General features: G+C 34.4%; 1 protein-coding gene across 15 annotated transcripts in view; it reads right to left on the bottom strand.

Moving 5' to 3' along the window:
- The window catches only part of GABRA5 (gamma-aminobutyric acid type A receptor subunit alpha5), a 122633-nt gene extending 110541 nt beyond the window's left edge, over window positions 1-12092 (bottom strand). Inside the window, exons 1-5 of one of the 15 annotated variants that reach the window (XM_056807070.1) lie at window positions 11920-11938; window positions 11783-11868; window positions 10976-11083; window positions 8904-9059; window positions 1005-1126 (exon numbers count right to left, since the gene is read on the bottom strand). In XM_056807070.1, coding sequence (XP_056663048.1) covers window positions 1005-1126; window positions 8904-8989 — 208 coding nt within the window. In that variant the 5' untranslated portion in view covers window positions 8990-9059; window positions 10976-11083; window positions 11783-11868; window positions 11920-11938. Of the gene's footprint in view, window positions 1-1004; window positions 1127-8903; window positions 9060-10697; window positions 11090-11582 lie in introns of all 15 variants that reach the window. The other 14 variants (XM_056807072.1, XM_007501054.3, XM_056807071.1 and 11 more) reach the window with 14 other exon arrangements.
- Between the last annotated feature and the right edge of the window lie 11940 nt (window positions 12093-24032).

The following is a 24032-nucleotide window of genomic DNA, read 5'->3' as shown; positions in this document are numbered from 1 at the left end:
TTTTGCAACATTTAATCTTTTATATCAGTGACTTTATTGAAAAAAACTAATTTGAGAAGACATCCTTCTGAAAACCTTTCTCACTTCACACCAATTCTTTTTTCCTATCCCTCAATTTTATGTTTACTAAATTGGTACTGGATAGTATTTGAATGGTAAGTGAGCACTTCATAAATTAGAACCAAAACCAAGCCAAACCACATAAAGTAAAATCAAACTTGTTATTGCTTCTTTTCTTAGTTTCTTAGTAAACCAGTTCTCATAAATCCATTTTTCACTAATGCAGAATGCTAATAAAGATTATCACAATCTGTCCTGTTCTACCAAGAATCTATTTTTCCCTTAGGTCATTCACTTATAAGGTAATGATTTCTGAACACATTTTCAAAAGAATGAGGGTGTAAAAATGATTTGTCAAAGATCCTTCTATCTGGAATTGACCTAAGTTTTTTTTTTCCTCCTTCTTAAAGTGCCCAAGTTAAAGGAATTCTGTGTGAGCAAGGATTCTTCTTAGGGACATTAGCTGTCCCAAACCAACCAATTTTCTCCAAAACAATCAGGTTCTCAAAAATGGAAAGCAAATAATATTTATTCCTGGAATGATGTGGCTTTGAATTCTGGTCAATCAATTAATTATTTTTGTTATCTTTGCCTAATAACTGAACTGTAATGACACTCAGTGTCTTAATATGTAAAAATATGTTTAAAAAACATAATAGGACTTGCACTATCCACTGTTTAGATTACTATGAAAATGAAAGGAGTCAATACAAATCCCAGGAATTTAGTAACATTAAAGCTTGATGAATGGCCGTTTTTATTAGGGGTCTCTTTGCTTGTTTCTACTCCTACCATTTCTTATGATGCAGTTTATGTTTTCAATATAGACCTGCAGTAGTGTTTAGAAATGTAAAAGGAGTCACTCCATAGAGTCTCTTGCATTTAAGAACTGTAGTTGTTACTTTTGTTGTTCATCTTACTTAAGGGAAGGGACATATACCCACCTCCAAGTCCTGGCCGCAGTCTATTGTCATATCCATCCAAGAGACCATCCAAAATCCTGGTAAATATTGTAATATTATCATTGGTCTCATCTTTCGCTGAACTTGTTGGCATTTGTGAATAGCTGTTTAAGAAAAACAAAAAGAAAGGTCTACTAAAACTAGAAAATTAGTCTTCTATAAGTTCCCTTACAAATTCCCCAATAAGTAAGAAGGTCAGATATAATCCCTGATGGCATATTTCTGAAAAGGGAGACTACTATTTGAAGTGTCTTGTTTTGGGGGATTTTGTAATCTTCTTGTTCTTTGCTTAAACTATTTTGAATAGACAAATTGCAAGAAACATTTTGAATTACTTTGGTTTCCATGGCTCATTATTTCTTCTTCCCTCAAGAAGACTGTTCTGAGACTGTCATGTTTAAGCCATAAGAAAAAATGTTTCTGAAATGTTCTTCAGAACTTATAAGAAATATTATTTTAACATCCTAACTTTCACTGCCAGGTAACTACAGGGAAATTATATGCAATAATTATTGCTAAATTTTCATAGCCCCTGGATCTCTTTGTCTTTAAGGTTGTGTCCAATTTTCTGATGTCAATTATCCAACTACCTCATTTTTTCTTTGAAAACAGATAGAATATTCATAAATTTAAAAAACAAATATTACGATAATGTGTTTAAGCTGTCACAAAATGACATGTTGTTGAAATGTCTTTAAATGATTAAATAGAATGGGAATGGTTTTGTTAACTGAAGAAAAGAAGCCGAATGTCAAGAATGCTCAGAATGCTTTATATCCAAACAAAGTAATGTGATAACTCTGGTATCGCGTTTCTCTGTGTTCTTTGTAAAAATTAAAATGTATGGAATACTATTGAACCATAAGAAAGGACAAACAAGATGATCACAAAACAAAACCTGGAAAGACTTGTATGAAGTGATGCAAAATGAAGTGAAACTCCAAGTGACCCATGACCCCCCAAAAAACAAAAACCTATCCATTTCTATAGATGAAACTGAAGTCTAAATGCAGATTGAAGCACACCATTCTTCACTTTATTTCCTACATGAGTTTTTCTCTAGTGTGAGCAATATGTGTTTTCTTTCACAATATGAAGAACATGGAAAAATGCATTGTGTAATAACACATGTACAACTATATAATATTACCTGCTATCTTGGAAAAGGGAGAGGGATAGGCAGGAGTGAACATCAATTGAAAATGTCAAAACAATTATTGAAAACTGAATCAACATTTAATCGAGGGAAATTTTTAAAAATTTGTTAATTTTTAAAAAGAGGTAAGTTGTTTGGAGTTTGGGGAAGAGATAGCAATGCAATGAAAAATCTTGAATGAAAACATTCTTTGCAAGTCATTAAATGATCTGAAAGACCCACAGCAATCTTAAGAACTCCAAAGGTGACAGCACAAGGTCTCTAACTCCTAAAATGGTTAAATTAGAGTTGAGTAAATTTGATTCTACTTTTGTATTTTTTTTGTTAATCAGTTTCCTAAATGGACCACAAGAAAAACAACCCATATTTTTAAAAAATCAGAAATTCTATTAGGAGATTTCAATAAAAGGTGATTTTCAGTGTTGTCTCTTATCTTTTAAATTTCAAGCCAATTAACTAAAAGATGTATCTAATATAGTTAACCTTTTTCTTTTTCAAATAGGAAGCACACATTCTTTTTCTCTTGCTTGTTCTGACTCATTCAATCGATTGCCAGATGAAGCTGGCAGATAGAGATGTAACTTCACTCCCATGGTGTCACGCTGAGTAGTTGTCATGCTATGTTTAACTAACTGCCTATTGACATGAAGAATGTTTCTCACTTCTTCTTGATAAGGCATACGCCTAAGAATTATTTTCTTTCATTAGTTCTATTGTCCCCTAATTATTAACTCTGCAGGATGGATTATGCTTTAAATTAGTTGTTTTTATTTTTTGAGTATGCAGAGATGACTCAGGTTGACAGATTGACTATATTTTTTTCTTTGTTGTTTCCTTTTCTTTTATTTTTAATTTTCATGATAAAACTTCAAATTATACCAAACTTCCAAATTTATAACACTGTGTTCTATCCCACCTTTTCATTTAAATTTCTTAGAATTGATAAAATGGTAAAAGCTTTTCTGTATACATGTATATATATATATATATATATATATATATGAGTAGGCATGTGCATGTGTGTGCATGTGCAAGTGTATGTGTGTGTACTTATATAACTCATATTCATAAAATGTTAAAATCCAGATTTTTAGGTAGGTACTGCATTTAATTAAAGTACAAAACAAAGTAGCTTATAAAATCTAAAGAAAAATCAAATATCTATAAAATAAAATAAGGATTTTAAAAAAATATAAGAGCTCTTCCAGGAACAGAAATAGACTTGGAATTTGTAGGGTGATAGAAACGTAGGAGAAATAATAGCTGTCATAACTCTGACTTTGTTGTCATAAAATTGGTTTGTAACATTTTATATATTTTCATATTTCTAAACCTTTTCCTAAAAAAATTTCACATATATTTCAAATCAATTCTTTAAATATAAGGTTTTAAAAGGTTCACTGATTTCCTTCAACCTCTTTTTCCCTCCTTGTTTCTGTTATGCTTTCTTCTATTTTAGTCAGTTCTCTTAATTCTTTTCTAAATGTGTGTCTACATTTTTGTTATTATTGGGGGTGTCATTACTTTTAGAATGTCAGGCTTTGTTCTTCCTTTTTCTCTCTTTTAATAACTAAATATTCTTCTTTATGATCACGTTTTATTTCTTTTTTCCAACCTCTCCTCTTATCTGATCATCTAAATAGAATGGCTCCAAATGTCTTTTTCTCATTCAAACACTAGATGGTTCCATATTCCTTCATCTCATCCACTGTCTTTGTGATGTAGATATGATAGGAAGTATCATCCCCATTTTACAGATTTATTTTTAAAAAACTGAATCACAGGGACATGAAGAGATTTTTCTAGTATCACAGAGATAGACTAGTGCAGGGCCCAGAATTCTGATTGATTGTCAGTTCCCACTTTTATTTTTCACTGAACTATACTACTTCCCAAATGATGTTCAGATAGAGACTTTCATTCTTTAGTAAAAGTCATATTTGAAGTGATTGAACACTCTCTCACTCTAGCACAAAGTTGGCCTATCAAAGTAATGCCTTAGTTGAAGGTAGCCCTGTAAGGCACCTTTGGAATTCATATTAAGCAAGATAAAACCACATAGAAAAAACTCAGGGTTTAAGTGAGGAATATACCTTTCCCTATATTCGGATTCAGAAGTTTGACTATTACTTCTTTAGATTTCTTTTCCAGTGATTGAACAAAATTATTTAATGTATTTTTACTGTATTAACTTTCTTTAAAGCAGATATAACAACTTTACATAATTCTACATGTATGGAAACATTCATCCCTTTCCAACATTTCAAGATTCTTTTATATCTTTAATATGTGGTCCTTCCACCAATGCAGATTTCAATGACCACCTTTGGTTTAGTAGGCTATTTTTCAACCATTCTGACAGTCTAAAAACTTTTACCTGATGGCCAGTTTTCTAGGGACATGTCACTCAAAATTTTGTTAGGCTGATACCTGTATAATAGAGAGAAATGCTGCTTGGCATCCTCTACTTCAAAGGGAATGATGTAGGGAGGACTGTGGAAATATTAGCAGTGTGAAATAGTGGGCAGAATCTCAGTCAATCTTAGGTCTGCTAATTTTTCTTTGAGATATGAAAGAAGAGGGAAAAAAGAATGTGATTGTTATGACTAATGAAAACTCTGAAAACGAACATTTTATAATATAGGAAGATAAAGTTTAAACCCTCACCTGGCTAATTTTGTGGTTAGCCAGCTAATCTTCCAAACAAAGAATAAATGAGGACCAAAATGCTTCAGGGAAAAGATACTTTTCTAATCCTATTGATAGAAGAATGCTAACTTCCTAAATAGTTGTTAATCATCAGCTATTCAAAAAAACTAATTGATTTTGACAGTGACTATATTTTTAAATTAGTACATATGTAACTGGTGTATATGTCTGTGTGTATGTGTGTGTTTAAAATTAACATGTTTATTCATGCATATATGCACAGAAGTATATATATATATATAAAAGTATATATATATTTGCCAAATATATACCCATGTATTATTTTAACTACAAAATAAGTAGATGTTTAATAAGCATTTGTTGCATTGGATATGCTTTATACATACACATAAACCTTTAGTCTTTGGATTGGTAGACTTATTACATTTCCCTACAAATTTATTTGATCATCTCTATAAATGAATATACTTTTCTTATTTAAAATCTTGAAATATTTGTATAAAAGAGAAAAAAATGGAATAATTTTTCATAGGTATTAGAACTCTGTCAGAAAAATCTATTATTGAAATATTTATTACATGTAATATATATTTCTTCTACTAAAGATTTGTGGTAAGGTTAACTAGCATAAAGAATTAATGACTAATATATTTAGAAAACAAGGTTACAAATTTCATCTCTGCCATTAACTATCTTTATGGCATTGGGCAAGGGGAAATACTCTCATATGCCTTGCTGTTACCATTTTTTTAAAGGGACTATCTCTATCTGCTTAAAGAGCTTATGTGAGGAGCAGAGATTGACAGAACTACATTCATTTTAACTTAGAGTTGGAATAAATCTTAAAAACTCTTGAATTCAGTTCCCCTCTTTTATACATAATAGAACTAAGATTCACAAGTTTTAAGTGACTTGTCCAAGATCACAAATATAGTCAGTGGCAGAGCTCAATGTAGAACCCAGATGTCACATTTTGCAAGGCAAAATCATTGGAAAGTTAAATGTACTATATAAAGTAAAGAAATATTACCAACAGTTTGTCATATATATCTTTTCCCTCCTTCCAAAATGGTATTTAAGGTTTGATATTTAAATCTTGTATTTAAAACTTCTCTATCTCTGGCAATGGCACTACCATCTCCAAACTTCAGACACAGTTTTGACTCTTCCCTCTCCTTATCCTAAACTGTAACATCAAAACAATTAGGAATCTCTGCTGCATCTATCATCACAAGATGTCTACCATTTGTCCTCTCCTCTTCACTTTTACAGGAATCAGACTAGCTCAGAACTTTGTTACTCTCTAATTAATCTTCCTGCCAACAATCACTACCATTTTCCATCCACCTTGACCACTGCTTTCAAAAGAATCTGCCTAATATACAAAGTCAGGTCTTTCCTGGATTTAAAAGCCTCTGTTAGTGCTCAATTGTCTAAAGGGTATTATATAAACTCCTCAACCTCATACTTAAGCCAGGATCTCATTCAAATACATTCTTGCTGCCATACTTTACAAGAGTCCTCTTCATCCACTCTACTTTCTAGCTATGTTGAACTCCAAAATTGTTCTTTGTTCTCCTGGTAGGGACTTTGATGTCTCTTGGGCCACAAGAGTAATGCCCCATATAACTCCCTCCATTCTTATCTCTGACTGTTGAAATCCAAACTTTCCTTCAAAGTCCACCCTGAGTACAATGTCCTGCATGAAGCATTTCTTTTCTGATTCTTGCATCTGTAAGTGATCGCTTCCTTTCCATATGTTCCTGGAGTACTATGCCTGACTCTGATTTCCCTTTATTGTGCTTCTTTCCTTGCAAGTATCACATTATACTCTATATCATATTCATTTTTTGAAGATGTCATCCATCTCTAATTAGGCTGTGAGTTTCTTAAAGTACAGTATGGTAATTTTTACCTCTTTATCCTCAATATTAACATTGTCTTGAACATAATGGATACTTAAAAAATGTTAGTGAATTTATCTGACTGAATTCTTATCATAGCAAGGAATTGATAGATAATGAAGTATAATGGAAAACAAGAACACTAGATTTTCAATTGAAGGTCTTGAGGTCAAATCTTGACTCTGCCATGCACTTTTGGACAAGATACATCTTTACTTAGCTTCAGCTTTCTCAACTAATTAATAATAATAAAATATTTATTTAGCACTTTAAGTTGAAAAGTGCTTTTAAAATAATATATAATTTTAGACACACACCAACACTGGCAAGAAGGTACTATTATTAGTACTGTTTTATACATTAAGGAAATGAAATAAAGGTGAAGTGAATTGTCCAGAGTCATACAACTTGTAAGTCTCTGAAGTGTTTAGCATGCTAACTAGTTAACTAATACACAAGCTAGGTATCTCTATAACATAAGGAAATTGAACTAAATGACTTCAAAGGGCCCTTCTACTTCTAAATCTATGCTCCTAGGTTGATACTTAAGCCTAGGTTGAGATAATGACTCTTAGTTAACTAAAGAAAACTAGAGACAAATATTAAAGAATATATTTTCTTCATTAATTGGGTATCTTCTCTACATATTGTCAGGATGCCTGGGAATTTATAAGATCTTCAAATGGCTTATGACATATATAACTCTTAAACTCCTGATAATTATTTGTATGTGAGGCCTTCAGCAAGATTTTTTAAATGGATATAAGGTACTAAAAATGTTAAGGGAGGTGATATGGGGACTATGGTGGCATATTCCCTGGAAATGTTCAAAGGAAAGAAGGTGAAAAAAAAAGGAACAGAACAATTCTTGAAAACCACTACTATAAATACCTTCAATATAATCAATTAAGACTTATATGACTCTCACCAAATAATTGCTACTATGAAATTCAAAAACCATTGGTACAGATGCCAAAAGGCTATTGCAAATTTCTAAGGAACCCTAATTTGTTGAACTGAAAACAATGTACATTGAAAAGTGCTGGATTACAAACAGAGTAGAATGGCTATTGGGAAAATATGTATCATTGCACCAGGAATCAGGGGGTGCAGAATCATTTGCTATCTTAAAGCTATTAATTGCTATATTTTCGTTTTAAAGGAATTCTCCTTAGAAGAATTCTTTGATCTAATAGTTCTAGAGCTCTGGAAACTTTCTGTGATATTCTCTTTAAAATTTTTCCTCCTAATTTTATCTCATCTGTGCTAAGAAATGCTTCCCTTATTGGTCTGAATAATCCAAAGAGGTGAGAAGACCTGTATGTGAAAAGAATGAGTTTCTTTGAAATGATCATAGTGTCATTTTGAGTAAAATGATATTTTAAGTGGCTCTAGTGTTAACATTAAAAATCACACAAAAGACTATAATGGAAATAACAATGCAAGGAATCCTTGATCATATGCAGCTTCAAGGTGACTTTTCAGACATTTAAAGTCAACATAAAGCCAAGGTTATTGAGTAAATTTGGCATACATTTTCAATGTCGTGAGCAGATAATCATAACATTCAAATGATACCATATGTTTCATAACCTACTATGAGTGAGGGAACAATAGCTATCAAATTTTGTCAACCATATTTTCCAAGAAAAATTGTCCAAATGAGGATTAAACCTCTGAATATAGTTTTAACCTGAATAAGAAAAACACTGCTGATTTTGAGTCAAATTGCTTCCTTTCTTAAGGTTATAAATTTACCACTATTCTCTGACTCACTTCAGAATCTACACTTCAGGTGGCCAATCTAACAAAGAAAGTTTCATTTAATGCTACTTCTAGCCAGTAGGACCATGAGGGTACAGGGATCTCTAGGTGGGCAAAGAACTTGAATGTATTCTTCAGTTCATTGCATTAAAAATCAAAGGATAGGTTCAAATCTCAGCTCTGTACTTTATTACTGATAAGATCTTTAATAAATCACTTGGCTTCTCTTGAAGTCATTTTTCTCCTTAGCAAAATAAGAAGGCTAGGTCAAATGGCCTATAAGATTCCCTCTTAGCTCTAAATCTATGATTCACAGAACAAATTTTTTAACTGAACATATTTGTTGCTGTTATAAAACATATTGATTGAAAAAAACAGAAAACTTACCCAAAGTGACTGGCTAAATTCATGGAAATGCAAAAGAGAAGGAGGTTTTTGATCATGACAAAGCTAGAAAACATTCCATTGTCCATTCCCAATAAGAATGATAATTGAAGTGGTTGAATTTTGGGGAAAATTCTCTTTTCCACCTTGATCCTTAGACTGGAATGAATAAAAAGAAAAGAACATATGCCCATGAATGTCTCAGTGATAAACAGCTTGGAACCAAACCATGCTGCAAAGGCTCATTTTTTAACTATTCATAAATAAAGAAATATTAGGATACATTTTGATGTCATTATACAAGTACAATTCTAATACTCTCTCCCTTGAGACTTTCGTTTTCAGAAGGCAATAAAATACAGTACAAGTAAATTAGCATAATGCTTTATTTTCCACATTTAAATATAAAATAAAATGTAGAATCATGCTTTTAATTTTTAAACCATTAAACCAACTATTTAATTTTAACCTCTTACTCTTTGTGAATGTAACAATTACCCAAGTGGTCCTTAGATTAAAGATATGGTATTTTCTGAGAAAGTGGATTATACATTTGTTGGTATGTGAATTTCTCCTTTAGAGAATATCATTTCCCTTAAATGTTCAAAGCCAGCTCACTCCTTTTACTGCAAGGTGTCAGGAGAATTTTTTGGAAAAGAGGACAAAGGTCACTTTTGTGTGGATCAGTCTACGGAGCAGAATTACTATAATGTAATAACTGCTTATTAAAAGGGTTGCCACTTTCTTGGATGGCTTCCTCAATGACTAAATACCCTAATAATTATTATATTTGGGAGAAATCTGTCTCTCAGCTCTGTTGTGAGCCCTAATTTACGTGTTAAAGAATTGAACGCTGTAGTTCTTTTTCTCTTGGCTAAGGACTCAAATCCAGGGAATGTGCTTTTTCTTCGTGCAATCCAAACCAATACACATCTGCACATACATGCAGCCTGCCTGCTTTCATTGTACTTTGTTCCTGAGAATCGCTGATGCCAGTTCCCCAAAGCGAGGCATCACAATCAACACTTTTAGTCTAGATCGTTAAAAATGGGTTCTAGTGCCTACCCCCAAGGCAGGTTTAAATGCAGAAGGTCTCCAGAGTCAGAGGTCACCTACCCCCAGCCTCTTCGCCTTTGGGTTCCCATGTAACTGGCATATAACCAGGAATATAACAGCCAGGGAATGGGAGGTGGTGGGAAGGAGAAAAAAAGAAAGGGGTTTCTTTCTTTCTCTTCCAGTGTCCTCTGCACTAGGTACTGAAGGAAAGAGGTAAGGAGCCCCAGGGGGTCTCCAGATCACTGCGTAAGCTCTCTAGCTGGGAACACCATCCTCGTGTGTGTGCCAGGGTGCGTGGAGGTGGGAGGGAATCGGGAGTATTGCGGAGTCGGAGCACTGTATCCACTCCAGCTTTCTCTTATCGCTAACTCGACCCCTGCTTCTCCCTCCTGGGGAAATTTCAACAATCATCAGGAAATCTACCCCACCTTTCAGTTCTTCCTCACCTTTTCTTTCCTTTCTCACTTCTCTTCCCCGTTCCCAACCTACTTCCAGATCTCCCACCCTTTCCCTTTTCCTCCGCATCTCCATGAATTACCCAATGTTATTTCATCTATGGGTTTTCCCTCCTTGCAAATTTCGGGTCTGGACTGGTAGAAGCTTCACACTAAAGCCTTTGCCAGTTGATCCATGGTTAGCTGCCCCCTCGGAATCTCACTGCAATACACCAGGCTGCACCTAGTCCCAGCCTCCCAGCCTCAACTCTTAAAAAGCAAGCAAACCAAAAAAGGAAAAACTTACCTAGGTGCCTGGAAGGGAGGGCAAAGAAGGGAAGGAGAGATATTGACAAATTCAATAAGCGCCTATTATGGACTTAGCGCAGGGAGATATACAAAGATAAATACGGTTCCTGGCCATAGCCCTTAGCGCGCTAAATACACACCTCTTCCCTCAGCACTTTAAACAGCAAGGACACTTGGAGGCTGGATTGAGGGGGGTGGGGGCGAAATGGAGATGGGGGCACTGTGGGGCGAGGTGGGAGAAGAGGGCGGGAAGAAAAAGAAAGAAAATATTTGTACTTCCAAGATCGACACCCCTCTCAGCAACCCTCCGAGCCCTTTCTTCCTCTGCAGCGGCGGTCTCTGGGCTGGGGGAGGTGGGCAAAGGCAGCCCCTTTGAAAGCAGCTCTGCACCTCGAAAACAATCCGACAGCTTGTTACTCCTCATCCAGTACCGGCTGCGCTATCCCCTATTCTATCCGTTTTCCATGTCCACCCTCCCATCTCTGGGATATGATTTGCCCCACAGAGTCTGGCTAGGTAAAGTTTGCACTCTTCCCGGGCTCTCCCTGACATCAGATTCAGTTATTTCTCTTCTCCCTGTACCAGATTCTGTTCTGCTCTGGGTTCTGGGCACTTCCCAGAAGGAAAGGCGACACATTGTTCCCTCTGTCTGGGGTCTGTCTCTCCCCTATTCAAAAACACTTCAACCAGCAGTGGCCAGGCTCTCTCTCCCTGTCCCGGAAGGGTCATTTACTCCCCAAAGGAGGCTGAGGACCCCTCTCCCCATCGCGTGCCCTACCCCTATTTCACCACCACCTCCCCCATCTCTTCTCCATAGGGTCGAATCATGTCCTACCTCCACCCTCCTTTCAATATCTCTCCCCCTTTACACTCCCCAGCTTACCAACTGCGCTGGACATGAGAAGAGAGGTTAATAAGATGTTCTGCAAATTCCTTTTTCTCTCCTTCCCCTCCAGGTACCCTCTTCCTCCCCAACCCAAGCTGCCTGGTGCAGATGTCTCCGCTGTCACCACCACATACTCTATCTCTTGAAGTTCCCACCGCTTTCCCAAGTGGAACGGGATGGAGGGAGGGTACGCTCACCCGCTCACTGCTTTGGATCCAAGCGGCTCCCTCTTCAGCTCCTCCTTCCAGGATGCACTGCTTCCCTCTTGCAGATTTCTCTCTCTCTCCCTCCCCTCCACCCCCCATATACACACACTCTTTTCTCTTTCTCTCACCTCTCCTAAGCTTCCACATGTCTTCTTAGGGTAGTGTAACGTTTGGATGCAGCTGTATCCCGGCAGAGGCCGCCACACACTTAACAAATGGGCTGACAGGCCAATATTGTATTAAGAAGAGTCAGATCTCTTTATTAGAGGTGGAGCCAGAAGTGTCAACAGTAAGTCCTGTCTGGGAAAGGTTCCTGTACCTCCTTTTAAGTGAATTGATGGCCTTGAGTGACATTTTTGGCAGTCTTCTAATGATGGCAGGTGAGAATATATGTAGGAATGAAGGGAGCAAAATTGACTAGATGTGAACTGAAGCTGTCACCGGGCAGACACTGCAAACATCTTACTAGTGGCAGAGGCCAAGAGGAGGCCATTGCGACATGACAGGATGCCTGCCCAAGACTTTAAATTTAAACTATATTTTTGCTCAGATTCTACCAACTTCCTGGAGACTTCATCCTGTACCTCTGAGTTTGAGTAAATAAAATACAAGTTAAACACTTTTTCTTCTCTTTGAATAGTGGTATCTTCATTAACTCATATACACATAATAAAGTTGACCTAGAATAAAATCCTTAACAGTAGTTTGGCATTTTAGGCAATTTGTGTTTTCCATCTTTTCCTATTTCATAGCACTGAGTTTTCTGCAGTAGGAAGAAGCAAGTAAGTAACCCTTTCAATAATATTAGATTTCAAGGCAACTAAACTCTGGTGAGTCATGCTTTTACTGCTAACTCATTATAGAATTGAATAAACTGTTTAATCACATTTTACCTCAGTGTTCTGACCTACAAAATGGGAATGCTCACTGAATTATGCTTGCCTCTTGGCTAGAAAATAATGGAGAAAGAGGAATATATTAAGAATGATGTGGTGAAAGGAAATATAAAATGTATATAAAGAATCCTTCTCAAACAATTGATTCAATATGGTCCTATATATCATAAAGCCCTTAGATTTATGAAAGCATAAAAGAATACCCTGTGACTTCACAAGCACCTGGTTCAAAATGCAAACAGCAAATAAAAATAATTCAAGATTACACACAATTTTTTTTCATACCAGTTTTTGAGGTTATTTTTTTTATCCATTGCTGACAATGCAAGTGTAGGTCAACTCAGTTTTCTACCTCATGTTACATATATACTCCTTTTTTAACTTTTTCAATGTAGAACAACAATAGATCTTTGATTGTATGTCTATTCATCCACATTCCTAAGGCAGAGCACTTATCAAAGTCATTATATATTGAGATAAAATCATGTAACACTTCACTGCCTTATTGAAAATGCATGTTTAGAATAGGGCACAAGAATATAAATGTCTGAAATGCACAAGTTATACCTTCACAAGTTTGCATGTGTTCAAAGCATGTAATAATTAATATATTTCAATGCCAAATTAAATTATTATGTAACCAGTGATAGCTTTGAAGGGCATTCCATTTCTTAATTAGGCAAATTGAATAATTATTACTCTCCTTTTCAATAATTTTTAAAATGGATAATGGCAGAATTTCCTTACCATAATTTTACTAAGGAAAACACAGGTCTGGATTAATAATAATATAGTAATATTGTGTGTATGTGTATGTGGGAGGAGGTGGTTAGTGAAAGAATGAATGAAAAGGGATTATTAAGTGTTTAACAGGTTTTAAGGACTATGTTACATGTAGGTACTATTAATCCAAAAGACAAAACCACCCCTGCCCCCAGGAGCTTGAATTCTAATAGCTAAAGATAACACATTTGAGGAGTGGAAGTCAAGATTAGTCTGTCAAAGAAGTTAACTGGAGGTTGAATGGAGTTAAAAAGACAATAGGTAGTATTTATTTGAACATTTTTCCTTGTTCCAGAAGCTAAATATGGAGTGGGGTGGGGTTTAGGGAAGGGGTATAAGAGCTTTCATAGCATAGTGTGAACTGTCAGAAAATAGAAGCATCTAGGGATATGTTGGAATAAAAACAGTGAAATATTATGTATCTTGAATTATAAAACCATGCACCCAGAGAAGAAGATTCCTAATTATGATAAAGGTTTCACTGGCAGCCACAGCCATAAAAAGCAAGAAAATACAGGATATGTGAAACTATTTGTTCATATCAAACCAAAACTACTTCATTTTCCTCATCAGTAAAATGAAAATTATAGATTAGGTCAAATTAACAAGCACTTATTAAGTGCTAAAGGCTCTGTGCTTGGTGCTGAAGATACACAGAAAGGGGGAAAACTATTAGCCTCCAAGGAGTTCACAATCTGATGGGAGAAGACTACAAGCAAAAGACTATTTACAAATAAGGTATTTAAAGAATAAAGTGGAGATTATCAACTAAGTAGAGGTTCTGCGGTTTAAGAAGTAATAGGAAAGGTTTCCTGCAGACTGGGTGAGGAATAAGGGCTCTTTGAGTTCTAAATTCTATTAATTTATGTCCTAAAAGCCTTGATATTTCATGACCTTGAATTATTAGTGGATTGAATATCAGGTCTAGGTACCATAAGAAGAATGAGCATGGATTTGAAAGTAAATTACTAGGTTCCAATCCTTGCTGTTTTCATTGCCTCTTTGTAGGAATACAGATGTCATTTAGCATCTTAATTTGTTTTGTCTTCTAAAGTGAAGAAGTTAGACTCGATGAACCTAAGATATCTTTCAATTCTAAATATTGTAAAATGGCTATAGGTCACTTAGAAATTTGTATTATAATAGTGTCAATACACAAATTAAAAAAAAACTAAATTTACGGTGATAGAAACGTTGTATCTAAAAGTAAGGAAAATGATATAACAACAGAGGTTTATAACAGATTAATTGTGAGCAAAATGAACAAAGACTCAGGAGGGAGGGAATAAAAATGTATTTTGAACTCTAGTTGTGATTATTTTTTTTCTTTTTTGGATTTAGGTAAAGATTTTCCTTGTGTTTTATTTATGCTATTTTGCCCATATTTATAAAGCAAATGGCATCAAAAGTGAGTCTTTATTGCGTAAAGATTATATATAAACTTTGAAAATAAATGAACAATTTCAGAATATTAATTTAATTGGATACAATGTATATATTCTCAGTGTTTAATATTAACTAATGTAAGCACAATTTTATTGATGTTATTCCTATTAGATGCTATTCTGATAACTATATATCTAACAAATAAGATAAAGACATTTTTGACTGGGAATCATGATTTAATTTAGCCATTACTCAAACTTGGGAACTTGTAGAAACTTCTACTTTTTAAGGTAATTTATATTTTTTATTAAACATTATTACTTAATAATATATTTTTTATTTTGGACTGAAGTGTTTACACTGAGATGGAACCTACCATTTCAACTTGTCCTGTCAGCATTTCCCTCTCAAATTCAATGTACAGAATGATGTGTTTTAAATAAACCATTAGAGGGCATCAGAGTTCCATATAAGCATAGAGTGGAAGCTATTTTACTCAAAAGGATACCACAGTGGGTTTAAAATGAGTTGGAGTTAAATGCTTGGTGCTGTGGGTGGAGCACTTGCTCTAGAACATCCATTGTTTGTATCCATCAGTAGGCGAACTGGCTAGTTAGTATCTTTGTATACAGTTTTGGAATGGAAGAGTAAAACATAAATGTTTTTGGTTTGTTTTTTAACAAAAATATAAGTTGCACCTAGTTATCAACCATTCATTTTAACTGTTCTTAGTAATCACGGGCATCTGACGTATATATCCTTTCCAGGACCTTCTTGGTGTGGAATTGGCTTTTAGGAAAAATACATATAATTATAAGGCTAGTTGTCAAGGAGAGACTAATTCAAAATAGTATCTCTTAATAACACAAATAGTCCTCCATAGGCAAGAGTTGCCCTATACTCGTGTTGAAGTAATATCCATAGTACTCTGACTCCCTTATTTCTCTACCAACCCTTCTTCAACTCTTCCTCTTCCCCTCTCACTATTCCACTTATTGGAAGAGTAATCCTAAGTCTAGGAACAAAGAACAAAAATCTTTATCACAAGTTCATGAATAATCAGCTACCATGGACAGAGCAGAAGGATAGAATAAACCTCCAATAAAGTCTCTTATTTTAATAGAATAGAATAGAATAGAATAGAATGGACCAAAAGTGAATAAGGGTAATAATGATTATGGCAATAATGGACATTTATGTAGTACATTACAATTTGCAAAGTATATCTATATATAATATTTCATTTAATCCACACAACCTTGTGAGGTCAGTACTATTATTTTCCTCATTTTACAAATAAGGCAACTATCGCTCAAATCTACTAAGATCACAATCAACTAATCAACAGGCACCTGTAGTCTAAATTTATGATCTAATATGTGTGAGACACTATGCAAATCAAAGAGCAGTACAAATAATGAAATAATGTCTATTCACAAGGACCTCATATCCTATTGGATAGATAACTACAAGAATAAGTATACATAGAATAAATATAAAGAAAATAAATATAGACAAAAACAAAGTTTTTAATATAAAAAGTTTGGTAGGAATGACTAGCAATTGGGAGAATCAGGAAAGGGGTCTTGTAGAAGGTATTCCTTGAGTTTTATTTTGAAAGAAAGAACTCTATGAAGAAATGAGGAAGGTTTGTATTCTGGGCATGGGGAACAGTTGGTGCAAAACCATGGGAATTGGAAATGGATTGCCTTTTTTGAGGAATAGAAAGGTCATTTTGGCTGGTTTCAAAGTGGAAGAGTGAAATAAATATGATGAGTTTTTAAAGATGTGCTAGAACAGGATGTGAACATTTTAAAAGTTAAACTGAGGCCAAAGGGAGGCACTGGAGATTACTGAGTAAAGAATTTAACCTAAAAGGAAAATCACTTTGAAGATAGCTTTAGAGAGCATGAATGAATATTAGTAGACTTGAAGCAGGGAAAATTATTAGGAGGCAACATCATTTATGTGACAGTTGATGCTGAATGAACTGAAATGACAGCTGTGTGTGGGGGTAGAGAATTGAATGCAATAGATGAGAATGTTTAAAAAATGCAAGTTTTGGAACTTGAGTTAGTATGTGGTTGAGAAAATGGAAGGAGTTGAGGAGAATACTGAAATTATGACTCTAAGATGATGGTGCATTGGAAGGAAACAGGGAGTTTTAGAGAAAGGAGATTTTGGAGGCAAGCATAAGCCCCTTGTTGATCATGTTAAGTTTAAGATATGGTTAGGAATCCATTTTTAAATTTCTAATAGGAAATTGGGCAAGTGGTCTTAGAACTCAAGGGAGAGATTTGGATTGGATCTATAGATCAATGAATCTTCTGAATAGAGATGATAATTAAACTCATGGAAACTAATAAGGTCATCATGAAAGGATATGGGAAGATGAGAGAATAGAGCACAAGATGTATTGTGATTTCTGGAAAACCCACAATTAGAGGGTATGATATAACTGATGAACAAGCTAAAGGGATAGATAAAATTGAGTATGAATTATGTTTCAAACCCAGCACTTTTTGACTCCAACTCTCTCTCCACCTTCAAAAGGACAAAAATAAAGAAGGAAAAGGTCAAAACCATACTTTAAAGATACCAATTACATTCAAGTGTATGCTCAGAATAAGGGTTAGGGATGAAAAGACCCTACTAATAGGGATGTATAGCTTCATTATTGGCATTACTTTGGATATTGTCAAGAATTACATTTGCCAGGACATGGATCAGACATCTCAAAGAAACAATAGGTATATTTACAGTTTGAAGGAAACAAATTGGATTCATGAAGGTCTTCTGGGAGAAACTGACATCTTTTTATAAGTAATCCTTCCTAGAGGTCTATATTATATGTCACATAATGTACTGCCCTAAATAGGCTCCTAGTACATTTCCCCTTTAATGTTTTACTTCAGCAAATGTCCCTTAACCCTACATTTGTAATTGTTTATCACCAATTATTACTACCACTGTTCTTTTGACCATTTTGCTTGTTTTTTTTTATATTATCTTTCTACTTTGAGTTTTCTCTGGCTCCCAGGAGATAGAAGGATTATTGCCACTTCCCCATTCAAGTTGAGATATTTTCTGTTGTCCAGCACAGTGTGGCTAGCATTTCTCCAACAGATGACAGTGGTGCTCTTTTGCCACCCTCAATTAGTATTATAACTATAAGAAGCCAGTCTCATGGTTATAGACTATATTCCATCATTTTCTTATCTTCATCTTCCTATGACTAGTTCTCAATGAAATGTCAAATAAAGGGCTCTTTTACCTTTTTATTCATTTGTTGTTCTATAATCTACCACCCTTTATCCTCATACAACTTTGCCTAAAAGTCAAGACTACAACTTTTCATCTCAACTCCTAAGTGGATTTCTATCTGTAGTGCCATATTGATCAAAGGTAGTTCCATAAGGCATTAGATTATAGATTTAAGAATGAAAAGGAATTTAGAGGTCATTGAGCCATAAATTCATCATAGACATAGAAAATAAGGAACCTTGCAAGGCAATTAATTCAAAAGCTTCTTGAATAAATGATCACTTTCAATTAGACTTGAGGCTTGACAGATTTCCTAGGACCCATCTTCCCCTCCATACAACTGTTATTTCTATACCTAACTCTATCTAGAGATAAATGGTGTGATTTTTCAAAATACCAAAAGCCACCATTCCTATTGGAAACAATGACTAGAGGTGAAGTGAAGTATTGAGCCATCATTGGTGGACACAAGAGAAAGATAATTTGCAATCTCTATTACATGTATAAAAGAAGACACTTATTACTATTAATGATGTAATAAAAAAACAAGTAGAAAAATATTTTTTCATTAAATAATGAGAAATACATGAACTAGCATCTAAAATTTTATTTGTATCTCTAAAGCAAAGTGAAATAGAATACTGATGTAATTAGCTAGAAAATTCAGGACCAAAAAATTATTGCTATATTTAGAAAACTCAATAAACAGCTTAGGGCCTGAATTATTAAAATTGACTTCAAGGGTCTGTTATTTTCTTGATATTGGAACACACTTCAAAGTCATTTATACTCCAATATAAGAGTATTGCATTTTTCAGAATTGCTCTATTTTAGACAACTTGTGGCCAGTCTTTGATAAGCCTCTCTCAACATAACCAGATGGGTCCTTAAGTTATATATGCATATCTAAATCTATATGTATGCACATGTATTACTGTATATATATCTATATGTAAATATATACATGACCCACAGAAGCATATCTACAGATTTTAAACTCAGGAGAGCGTTTTCTTCTTCCCTTATATTTAAGAGGGGATGTTTGATATTATAAGTTTTTCTCATCCTCTACTTTTTAGTCAAAAGATATTGCTACTTCAATTATTATCAGAAATCTTATTATCATGGGCATTTTAGACATTAAATTGGTTGAAATGCCATAGCCCATTGTTTTCAACAATAGAATTCCATGATATAAAGTCAATTTCCTATTGATTCATGATTTTATCACACATTTGATTAAAATATATATTATCAAGTTTAACAAGTATAGGAATTAACTCATGTTAATTAACCTTTGTACCTGCAGGAGATCAGGAACTAAAGTTTGAAGGACCTAAGAGAGAGAGGGGACAGATAAAAAGAAGCACTACTTCCTCTTTTAGGTAGAGTTACACAAGGGAAGGTGAAAGATTTGATCAAGATCCAGAGCTGAGAAAAGGAGGAAATCCCCTTCAGTCTCTGGTTTCTGGTTGCTTCCCTTAATAGATATTACCCTGATTCCCTTAGTACATTAAATGAATAGGATGTTCAGTTTCTTCTGGATTCATGAGATCTATTTATGCTTTGTAGTATTTAAGAAGGGTAGGTTTAGGGTAGAGGGAAAATTAGGAAATCCCTAATTTCTATTTTTACCTAAATTCCCCTCAGAGGTTGAGGGCTCAGGTCTGGGACCTGAGTCCCTGGTGAGATTGGGGAGTCAGGCTGTTGCATTTTCCTGATATAGAGGGATGTACAGTTATTGAAGAGATCAATTCACTATCTTTGGGGGGGGTAGTCTCTTATCTTCCCCAAAGGGAAAAAGTCTCTATCCACTACTGAGGAAGGGTGGCTAATCTGATTTTCTTCAGATAGATGAAGGATTACAACAGGTTGAGCTCAGCAAGATGCTCCTCTCCCTTCAAGTTCAAAAGAGAGAACCCCCTCTCCAACTGCTGATCTCCTTTTCTAATTCTAGCCCCATCCCAGTTGACATCAGAATTCCATTCTCTTCCTGCATAATGTTTTCCTGCAAACCAAGTCCTTTCAATGCAGTCTGTAACTCTCTCATCCACAGTCTAAAATATGTTGATCATCTGTTAATCTTCTAAAATTTTTTCTATTCTATTTTTTATTTCTATATTCTATGCTAAGACATTTGATGAAAATCTATTTTATGACTTTTAGCTTGCTTAACAATAAATGTTGAAAAGGACACCACCCTGGATGTACTAGAAGAAAAAAATTTTAATAGGTTACTTGCTCTTTAAAGTTATAGAAAAATAATTGCCCAAACATAGCATGCTCTCAGTATGATAAGAATGAAACCTCTCTGCATAGGCCACTGTCAAAAACAATAGGTTAGTGCTTTCACCAAATGACTCAGATGGTATCTATTCAGAAACTATAATTATATATACATATATATTCAATTTGAAATTTTTATTTAATTAATTAATTTAGAATATTTTTCCACAGTTATATGATTCATGTTCTTTTCCTCCCTTCCTCCCCCCATAGCAAATGTGCAATTCCACTGGGTCTTACATGTGTCTTTGATCAAGACCTATTTCCATATTATTAATATTTGCATTATGGTGATCTCTTAGAGTCTACATCCTTAATCATATTCCCATCGACTCATGTGATCAAGCAGTTGCTTTTCTTCTGTGTTTCTATTTCCAAAGTTCTTTCTCTGTATGTAAATAGTGTTCAGAAAGTAGAAATATTTCAAGACTTACTGAAGAGTTCTAATTACTATTTCCTATCAGGATCAAATGAGACAATATTTATGAAGTGCTTAACCCAGTATCTGACACATAGTAGAGAATTAACAAATAATTGTTCAATTTTCTTTTTTCCTTTTCTTCTCTATTTATATTTTTATTTCTCAAATTTTTTGATGCAGGCATGTCTAGAAAACCTCAACCATAAAACTCTTAAATATGAAGACTATTCCACAGAAGTCTTACTCCAATTGCCTACTATACCTTGAGGTAATATTGAATTCTGCTTTTGGGAAAAATCATTCTCAGGTTATCCCAAGCTGAAAATGAAAATAAAAAAAAAATACAGGCCTGGTGACAATGCATATTCCTGCTGTTTGGTGACCACCTTATTTAGTTTGCAAGACCTTATCACCAAAATTGACTGATTCTGGCTTCTGTAGGAAGAGCTAGTGGGAGAAGGCAGAAGGATTTGAGTTTAAGAAGGAAATTGACTAGGTATCTTAAAGGAGTCTAATGGTAAAGTGGGTCAGAAGTAGAATTTAAGAAGAGGAATTTGAGATAATTTGGAAGAAATTTTGAAAATAAATATCCAGGCCAAGAAATGAGTCTGGATTCTATTTTGAGGTTGAAAGAGGAAGAGGAACAAAGATTATTAAAGAGATGATAAAAGCTTTGGAATAAATGGAACATTCCTCAAAATGATAAATAAAATTGATATCTAAATTATATCTTTAACCAAACATTCTCTGTAATGGGGATAATCTAGAAGCCTTCTTAATAAGATTAGCAGTGAAACAAGGATGACCACTACTATTCAATATTGTCCTAGAAAACCTGGATACACCTGTAATAGAAACTGAAGGAAATGAAGGAATTAGAATAAATAATAAGAAATTAAGTTATCACTCTTTGCAGGTAATATGATTTCATGCCTAGAAAATCCCAGAGACTCAATTAAAAAACTATTTGAAACAATTAACCACTTTAACAAAGTTGCAAGATATAAAATAAACCCATAAAAATCATCAGCATTTCTCTATACTACTATAAAGTCCAACAATTTTCCTGTTTTCCTGTCAGACCTATGCATAAGAGAAAAATATAGCTAGAAAAGACATGGAAAAATTATGAAAAATAAAATAGATAGCTTTAACTACATTAAATAAAAAGTTTCTGCACAAACAAAACCAATGAAATCGAGATCAAAAGGCAAACAACAAATTAGAAAAAAAAATCTTTAAAGCAAGTGACTGACAGAGGCTTCATTTCTTAAATATATAGAGAATTGAGTAAAATTTATAAGACTATGAAGCATTTCCCTAATGACAAATGATCAAAAGATATGAAGAGAAATTTCTCAGATAAAGAAATGAAAACAATCTTAATCATTTAAAAAATGTTCCAAATAACTGTTGATTAGAGAAATGCAAATTTAAACAATTCCAGGTACCATGTCATGCCTATTGGACTGGCCAACATGACAAGAAAAGGAAAATGATAAAAGTTGGAAGTGATGTGGACAAATATGGATGCAATATTGGTGGAGCTGTGAACTATTACAAACATTCTTGACAGCAATTTGGAACCATACCCTAAAGATCAAAAACTGTGCATGTCCAACTCAGTAATATCATTACTAGGTCCATATCAGTAAAAGATTAGAGGGAAAATGAATCTACTTGTACAAAAATATTTATAACAGTTTTTGTCTTGGCAGTAAAGAACTAGAAACTGAAGGGATGTCCAACAATTGGGAAATGGCTAAATAAATTGTGGTATATGACTGTAACAGAATAATATTGTATCATGAGAAATGGCAAAAAGATGATCACAGAAAAAAGTGGAGAGACTTATATAAAGTGGTGCAAAGTGAAGTTAACAGAACCAGGAGAATGTTAGACACAGTAATGATACTATAAGTTGAATAACTGTGAATGACCACTATTATCCCCAAAGTAAGGTTCCAAGACAAATCTGAATTATGGCTTTTTGATGCAAAGGGAAATGTCTGACTCAAGTCTGCTCCTGTGGGGTGGGTAGAGGCACTGGGTTCCTGAACTGAGCTGGGAGTCAGGGGGCCAGCACAGATTACACACAGATCTCCCTCAGTCTTGGCAGAGGCGGGGACCAGACTGGCCCAGGGAAGCTTTTCCCCTTGTCTCCCAAGCTCAATGGGAGAGGTTAGTTGGCCTGCTGGTAACCCCCATCCCCAAAGGCACAAAGGAGATGTTATGATGAATCATAATGAATTATCCCCTGGCCAAAGCCATGTGCTTCTGTGAGACATGGTCTTTTTGCAAGTTTTCATCAACCATTACTTCCTTGAGCTAAAACAGAGTACATTAAATTCAAGTGTAGGGAGTGCAAAAGTTTCTTCTTGTCATGACTCTGTAGTAAACTAAGGACTTGGACCTCAGGCTGGCTTTTATTATTCTAGATAGAAGCATTAGGTGGTAACACTCAAGTTCTAATTGATATACTATTACTTAATTTGTTCATCATATAATTTCTGCAATAGGTAATTACATAAGAAATCTATAACAAATATTTATATTTGTCTGAAATATTTTTATTGGTGATCTGTTTTCTCTGAAGTTACATATGTATTTGTCCTTTGTGGGACATTCATATATATTTTACCAAACCATATCACACAAGTGCTTACATTATTATTGAAAACAACCGATAGAAAACAAACATTGCAAAATTGCTCAATCTAAACATTTCAATTGCAAAATGGAATCTTTAAATAAAATGGAGTTGATTATGCTAAGTCATCATACTTGGTCTTATGATAGGAAGCTGGAGAATTTTAGTAGATAAAAAACTGGTTAAACAGCCAGATTCAAAGGGTAGTTATACATGGTCCATGTTAACATGGCAGGAGGTATCAAGGGGAGTACTTTTGTGATTTGTGCCTGTTGTTGTACTATTTTACATTTTATCAATGATTTGAATAGTATACTTGTTGAATTTGTGGATATTGTAAAAACTGGGGGGAAATAATCTACATGATAGAATGAGGGCACAGACAGATTTCAAAAGACTAGAACATAGGACTATAGCTAATAAGAGGACATTAAAAAGGATGTAACATCATTTTGAAAAATCAACTTAGTATGATGAAGCAGCCCAAAAAAGGCTAATTCAATTTCTTTTTTTCAGATTACATGTCAATACAAGTTTAATAATAATTTTTGACAT

This window comes from Monodelphis domestica, chromosome 8 (genome assembly GCF_027887165.1).
Source record: "Monodelphis domestica isolate mMonDom1 chromosome 8, mMonDom1.pri, whole genome shotgun sequence".
Taxonomy (NCBI): domain Eukaryota; kingdom Metazoa; phylum Chordata; class Mammalia; order Didelphimorphia; family Didelphidae; genus Monodelphis; species Monodelphis domestica.
This window is presented reverse-complemented; position numbering and strand designations above follow the sequence as displayed.